This window comes from Lotus japonicus, chromosome 4 (genome assembly GCF_012489685.1).
Source record: "Lotus japonicus ecotype B-129 chromosome 4, LjGifu_v1.2".
Lineage (NCBI taxonomy): Eukaryota > Viridiplantae > Streptophyta > Magnoliopsida > Fabales > Fabaceae > Lotus > Lotus japonicus.
In genome coordinates this window covers 33,313,449-33,321,141 of record NC_080044.1, presented here as the reverse complement: position 1 = coordinate 33,321,141, position 7,693 = coordinate 33,313,449, and the positions used below count along the sequence as shown (strand labels likewise).

At 38.7% G+C, this 7,693-nt stretch overlaps 1 protein-coding gene across 1 annotated transcript; it reads left to right on the top strand.

Annotated features, from left to right (window-relative positions):
* The first annotated feature begins 471 nt into the window (after positions 1–471).
* On the top strand, positions 472–3,715 carry LOC130714120 (ubiquitin carboxyl-terminal hydrolase 20-like). The gene is made up of 7 exons (XM_057564008.1): positions 472–1,129; positions 1,212–1,326; positions 1,408–1,518; positions 2,043–2,185; positions 2,336–2,665; positions 2,748–2,870; positions 3,186–3,715. The coding sequence occupies exons 1-7, from the start codon at positions 653–655 to the stop codon at positions 3,522–3,524; spliced, it is 1,638 nt and encodes a 545-aa protein (XP_057419991.1). The 5' UTR covers positions 472–652; the 3' UTR covers positions 3,525–3,715.
* Positions 3,716–7,693: the final 3,978 nt, after the last annotated feature.

The following is a 7,693-nucleotide window of genomic DNA, read 5'->3' as shown; positions in this document are numbered from 1 at the left end:
TTTAGGGCGAAGGGTTTAATTTAGGGATTAGAAAATTATCACAATTTTTTTTGACATCCAATTATCACAAATTAATTGTTGTGATTAATAAATATATATTTAAAAAAAAAACGAGAACCCTGCAATAGTAGGTCAAAAGGGGAGTGGTGCAACTATAGACCACAAAAGAGTGGTCCATAGTAAACGCCTCCATTAAGGATGACACTTGTTGGAGTCACAACTTTTTAGTTTCAAAAATAGTATATAGTATATGATAAGATAAAAGTATAAATGAATCAATTTTATCAGTTATTTTCAAAAATAAGTTTAAACAAATCTACTCTTAGAAAGAATCTAAATTCCAAATTCTTTGTAACTATATCTCTATTTTTTATTTCTATTAAATCAAAAAAATATCATGTCTCACATTTTCCACTCATATTCACAAGTCATAACTTTCTCTATTGGGTGTGAGTAAGTGAGTCTAATGAGTGTCAACACATAATTTTCCCTCCCTCGGTTACCGTTTAAACAGTTTACAACTTGTTTCATTTCTTTCCCTCTAATTTCCCTCATCTCACTCACACAGTATAAGTAACCCATCACCGACCTTTCTCTTGTTCTTCTTCGTCATCTTAACAATATTGGGAACTGAAGAGCCAATCCAAATTTGATGTCAGCAAGAAAGAAGATCACATCTCCGCCGCCGGAGCAAGAACTGCCTCCACCGCCTCAACATCCGCCACCCCGTCCGCGGCAGCCGGCACCACCTGACGAAGTCGCACCACTACCCGACGATGACATGTTCGACTTGCTACCCCCTCTGGCTATCCCGCCGCCGCCGTCTCAACCTAGCCCAGGGCTACCGGTACTGCCGCTGTCCTCACATTCACTTCCCGTCGACCTTGACTGGTTCGACAAATACAAAGACGACGATGGTGATGACTCCGATGGCTCACTCCACAACTTTCCGACGAGTCCACAGAGTGTTGATGGTTTCGGCATTCTTGATCGATACGCAGCTGAAACCAACAACTCCTCCTTCATAACTTCCCTCAGTCTTGATGATTATTACACTTCTGTACAACTTGCCAGTTTTCACGGCGACGATCCAATTCCAATTCCATTGTCCCCTTCCGCCAAATTGGTGGTGCGTTTCGTTTCGTTTCATTTCGTTTTGTTGAATCTTGAACCCTAATCGTGATTTTCATGGTAATAATCGCTTTTTGCAGGGTGCTGGTGTTCAGAATCTTGGGTTAACGTGTTTCATGGGTTCAATTCTTCAGTGCCTCACCCACACAATCAACCTGTTCCAGGGTCTCCGTTCTTACACTCATGATTGCCAGGGTATGCAGAGCACTACCCAATTTGGTGTGAAGAATCTTTTGATTTCTTTCTTGTGTTGTAAGTTCAAGATTTTCTTTTCAGATGATGCGGGTGATTTCTGTGTTTTCTGTGCCCTCCGTTCACACATGGAGTCTTGCTTTACACCTGCCAGAAGTGTGGTTTGGCCTACATTTCTTGCCGAAAATTTGAACCGTATCTTTTTTCATGTTACCATTGTTGTGAAATTGCACTGCATAATGCATCTATTTGGTTGGGGGTGAATTAATTCTGGCTTGTCAATGTTAAATTTAGTTGATCATGGCTTTAAATTGTAGTCCATAACCATAATTGCGATCACATCAGCCATGTTTTTCCATATTTTCCTCTAATTTTAGGGATTAGTTCAGCCATTGTTTGAAATTGCTCTGCAATGCATGCATCTATTTGGCTTGGGGTGAATTAATTCAGGCTCATCAGTGGTAAATTAGTGTGATCATGGTTATAAATTAATAGTCAGTAACAGTATTGCAGCTCACAACCACAGTTGCAACCACATCAGCCATGTTTTTCGGTATTTTCCCCTATTTTTAGAGTTTAATACAGGCCTGTCTATGGTAAATGAGCGTGACTGTGGTTGGGGTAACCTGCTACAATTGCTGCTTGCAACATCAATATTTTCGGTGGGTGAGAAAATAGAAACTTGGGCATGTGTGTTGTGATCCATGACCACCTAACAGAATTTTCAGCTGGTTTTCGAAGAGACAAGCAGGAGGATGCACAAGAGTTTATGAACCGTGCCTTGGATAAACTGCAAGGTTGCTTTCCAGAAGGACACCCTAATCTTGTTCAAGAAATCTTTGGTGGTCGTTGTGTTAGCCGAGTATGATAACAGAACTGCACTTTCTGCCTTTATTATTGAATGATAGTGTTGATTAGTTAGCTTTCATTCTTTAATTTGGTTTCAATGTATTTTGCTTGCTAATTCTTTATATAATGTTATCTTTTTCTTATGTTTGGTCGTGTGTTTCAGCTTCGATGCAGTAACTGTGGTCACTGTTCTGATACATTTGAATCGATTATTGACCTGAGCTTAGGGATAGATGATATCAATACCATTAAGGATGCACTGGATTCATACTTTAAGGTGGAAAAGATTGATGGGAAGTTTACTTGTACTAGCTGCAAGGAAGTTGTATCCATGGAGAAGCAGCTTCTGTTGACTAAAACACCTTCAGTTGCGGCATTGCATTTGAAGAGATTTATGGGAGATGAGATGTCTGTTAAAAAGATCGGAAATCATGTTTTTTTCACCCTGGAATTGGACTTGCAACCTTATACATTTGGTGCTGAAAATGATAATGTAAGCTGGGTTTTTTAAGTTCTTGTCATGTTAGTATTTTAATTGTCTTATAATTTCTGTTTGATTCATATTTATGTTACAGGTAGAATTGAAATATGATCTATATGCAGTTGTGGTTCACACTGGAGATTCACCTAATTCAGGGCATTACTTTTGCTTTGTTCGCTCTGCTCCAGACAAGTGGCATAAGTTCGATGACTCAAAGGTACCATCATTCGAAAACCTTCCAATGATAAAGTGTTTTAATATGATATGATCATATGTTTGATAGTAAGAAAAGTGATATTGCATTTCTATGTTTTTATATTGTTTAGTTCCTCTTTATAGATCTATTTGAGGTCTGTTGGAATGCTACTTAGTTGGTGCTTCAAATGATGAACTATTTGACAGATACTTTGTTTCGGCGTTTCGCCAATTTTTTAAGCAGTATTCAATCATTTATAATTTCTTCAGAAGTTCTTTTTTGCTTGGTTGTCATTGTTAGTTTAAGCATGAATTATTGTTGGTAATTCCTCTTTAGGTTACCAGTGTATCCGGAGATGAAGTCTTGTCTCAAGAAGCATACATCCTGTTTTATGCACGACAAGGAACACCATGGTTTTCGAGTATTATGGAGGATGTAAACTCATCATATCAACACTCAGGTTCAGGCAACAAAGGTGATTGTGGTGGTAATGAACAAATGGAAGGTCAACACTCAGATCAAGACTCAGTTTTAGGCAACAAAGGTGATAGTGGTAGTGGTGAAGAAACTGCGGTTGATCCTATGGATGCAGATGGTGAATGTGTGGGTGACTTGCCTGTTAGGAAATCCGGAGAAAAATGCGATACCACACATAACCAAGTGCCACCTGATTAGAAGGGTCATATTCAATAGAAATTCATACAAGAGAGGTGGACTTTTGAAGGTTTCCTTCATATACGATTGTTCATATCCATTCTTTGTGTAGTTCTGTTTTGTCAAAACAATTGTTAATATTGATAGATACATTTGTTCATATCCATTATTTGTTTAGTTCTGTTTTGTACAAAACAATTGTTAATATTGATAGATACATTTGTTGATAATAGAATGGTTACTGTGCTGTAGTCCTAAATGCTAAATGCTAATGCTCCATGTAATTATTTTTTTTTTTAACACTGCATGGTAGAATCATTTAAAGCAGAGAAGATTTGGATTGAAAAAAATTTTAAACTACAAATTTAGAATACAACCTTTGTTAAAAAAATAATCCTCTACACTTACATCTCTCTCGGTCTCCGAATGCATCTGAACTGTGGTAGATTGAGATTCAGTAGACACTGAAGCATTTTGCTCATGTCTGAGGAGAGCAAATTACGAATTAACGTCATTTTCATGACAACAATCGAAAAGCAATTATCGATCATGTCAAGCGCTTGGACTGCTCTCTGAGAGTAACGGCAATATCTATACAAGATACCCTTTTCCTGTTTGATAAATTACAATCACAAAATGTTGATAAGAGGAGATTCAGAAGAAAGAAATGAGAATGGTTTACATGGTTCGACACAACATAGCTTTACCTCCTCCGAGAGAAAACTTCATATTATTCAATCTCTCATTAAAATCACTCACTCTCTCACCCAGCCTTCCTCTCTATGAGCTCTCTTGCTCTCTCTCTCAACTTTGATGAAGCTACCCTCACCCTCAGTTAGTTATCGAGGGGAAGGGCCTTGGTTGCTGCTAAAAAACCAAGTGATGGTGTTGATTCCAGCTGACTCCTTTGTTCACAATCGATGGAAATTGGCCAAACACTCTTGACTTCAGAGGCTGAGCATGTATGGTCTTCTCAGAAGGTATGGACTTCCAGCAATTTTACCCCCTTCCATACAAATGATCTGAGAGTGACAGCCTCGCTATGCCTCTAATAGCCCCGAGCTTTTAACGAGGGAGTCTCCTTATGGCTAACCCTTGTGCTCGAAGAAAACTTGCTTCAGCAGCAACTACTCTTTTCCAGCAGCTTGTACTTAGTTTCTTTTTTGGATAAACATGCGCTCTTGACTTGCATGACACAGTTCCCCTGATATAGCTTCTTATGCCTGAGTGGCTGAGTCTATTTATTCTTCGAAGACAAGATCAGCTCCCCCAAAACACATATTTGGGTACCTTAACGGTACTTGAGAACCTACTTTACTTCTTCCTAATTAATGCTCCTATCCATGTTTTAAACAAATGTTGAATTTGTGTTGTCGTTGGTACATCAACGAGATACACCGCCTAGCTTTCACAACGTGAAGAAGACTTTCAACACACTACAGCTTGTAAATCAAGTGCACAAGGTGGCACCCCAGAAGGATAGTGGAGTCACAAAGGTCTTCTTAGGTAACAAGCATTTCCTAGCAAGAACCTTTTCTATATTGCTCCATAGAGATCTATTCTGGAGATATCTTCGCGAAGAATCATCTTCACAATCATCTATTCAAGCTCCATCCTAAGTGGCTACCAATCCAAGTGCTACTTAGATTGAGTCTAACATTACTAACTGTGAGAATTATTTTGCCAAAGTAACTCCGTTCTTCTCTTCAAGACCTTTGACGTCGACCATCCAGGTATTATTCTTCATTTGCTGATTCATTATCTTGCTGTTTAAAGGCGAAACAAAATATTTTTGGGGAAGAGAATGAACAAAGGGATTAAATTGTAAAAAAAAAAAAAACTTGTTGCGCTGATAAAATTACTTTTGTTCTGTCACACCTTGACAAAGAATATGAAGTACGCGCCACTGATTTGATTTCGTCACAAATTTCGTCGCTGATTATTTAGTAAGGGATTTTTTTGGTGTTTAGCGAGAGATTTCTCCTCCTCTCTGATTGACTTTTATTGTCGGTGTTGGATGGATGGCTTTATTTGAAAGATGGTGGCTTATACTCATTTTGTGTGGTTAGGAGATTGAGACTAGCTACTTGTCATCATTTCCTTCATTGTCCATGAATTTGGATGTTTTGATGCGAATTAATGAAGGGCTAGTAGGTCGAGCGGGTTTGTCGAGCGTCTCCACACGAGTAGTGTAATTTTGATAAGTGTTTATGGATTTGATGTTACTATTTTTTTTATTTAGCAAATTAGAGTAAATCGCCACTAGCCATATTTATTTATTTTTTTACACTAAAATCGCCACCGAAAGTGGCTCTTCTTCATAATTTTTTTTTTTTTTACTAAAATCGCCACGGGGGTTGGTGATTCTTGTCCTAATTTTACTTTGACTTGGATTTTGTGACGAAAATTTAATCCGTTACAAGATCTTAGTAAATAATAAAAAGAAACTAGTGACGGAACGTGGAAAGAGAAATTATGTCGCAGATTCCGTCATAGGCCACTGTGACGAATGTCTCTGTCACCAATCTTTTTTATTATTTTCATTAAGCTTTTGTGACGAGAGCCCTGACAGAATTTGCAATAGATGCTTCCCTTCTATATTGTTTGGTTTGAGGGGAATGGAGGGGAGGGGAGGGTTTTTTTAAATCTTAACTTGTTTGGTTTAATTTTATGGAAGGGAGGGGAGGGGAATGAAGGATGAATAAATTACTAGAATAAAATAACCCTACCTAATAGGCTTAATACATCAGAAGGCCCCTGTAATTGTAAAGGGAATCAAATCCAACGCCTGAAATTTTTTTGCATCAAATTGGGTCCCTAGAATTTTTTTTTTTTAATTCAATTAAGGTCAAAGTGTGTCAACCTTCAATTTTATCCCAATCATCAATTCCACGTGGCTTTTATAATTTTTTTTAAATTGAAAAATTTAAAACTTTATTTTTTAATTTTAACTCATATATTAAAGCATAAATAAATAATAAATAAAAAACTTAATAGAATCTCTTATCTAAATAAAAACCTAATCTAATAATCACTAATAATCCCTCATCAGAAGACCTAGAAAATCCAACAACACCACACCCAGATCCGCAAAACCCAGAAAATCCTAGATCCACCCTCATCCTGCTCCTCCAACCCGCAATTCCAACAACAGCAGAAGCAGAGTGATGACAGTAACAAGAGAAGGATCCAAGCCAACCTCACCTGCAATTCAACAACAACCACCCAGGCAAGGCAACCTCACCTGCAATTCAACAATAACATCAGTGTTTTGCTCATCACAAACCCAGCACCTAACCCCACAATCTCCCCAAACCTCATACTGATTCCATAAACCCCAAACCATACCCAGAAAAAAAAACTCCAACTTTGGCTCATACCCAATTTTCCAGCAACCCAGAGAAGAAGAAGCATCATATAGAGCTAAAATCTCCCCCCCTCACCCACAACCACCATCGAATTCTTGTTGTAGCCCATAACCACCACGACCTCCTGAGCCATCTCCAAGAATACAAGATCAATTTTAGTTGTATTCCAAGATTGAAACCATAGATCCCCTTCACAGCACGTGCAGATCATCACGTTCTGATTACTCCAAGGACATTATATCAAACCTGGAAGAGATGAAGAAGAGAAACCACCAACTATGACCCAAGATCGAGAAGAGGAACTCGAGAGCTTCGAGAAATTACCTTCCCTTTTCAGAACAGAGCTCACCGGAGAGGATGGGGATGGCGGCGCCGGAGGCGGTCGCCGGAGTCAACGGCGGCCGATCATCAAATTGGTTGAGGGGTTTTGAAGCTGGCTTCAAGGGGAGTTCATTCGTGGGGTTGGTTTCATCATTGGTTCAGCCATCTCGCTGGAAAGCAGGAGATAAGTTGACGGTGGTTGGAGGCGTTTCTTCTTTATTTCACGTCGTTCATGGGGGTGATGGTGGAGCGGCGGTGCTCGCTGGTACAGGGGAGAAGAGACGACGGTGGTGATTGTGCTGCCTTGGTTGGAGAAAAAAAATGAAAAAGGTGGTGTGTGTGGCCTCTGGCAACGTGAAACAGAAGAAGATGACTAGGTTTCAATTTGGGGATGAATAGATAAGATTTGGGATTTGTTATTATTAGATTAGGTTTTTATTTAGGTTATGGATTATTAGATTAGGGATTTAATTTAAATTAGGGATTTTATTAAGTTTTTTT

What these genes read in the sequence shown, in the direction of transcription:
- LOC130714120 (XM_057564008.1), top strand. Translation starts at nt 653, where the DNA reads ATGTCAGCAAGAAAGAAGATCACATCTCCGCCGCCGGAGCAAGAACTG. An exon ending in TTACACTCATGATTGCCAGG is followed by an intron (nt 1,327 to 1,407) that starts GTATGCAGAGCA and finishes TTTTCTTTTCAG; the next exon opens with ATGATGCGGGTGATTTCTGT. An exon ending in TCTTGCCGAAAATTTGAACC is followed by an intron (nt 1,519 to 2,042) that starts GTATCTTTTTTC and finishes ACCACCTAACAG; the next exon opens with AATTTTCAGCTGGTTTTCGA.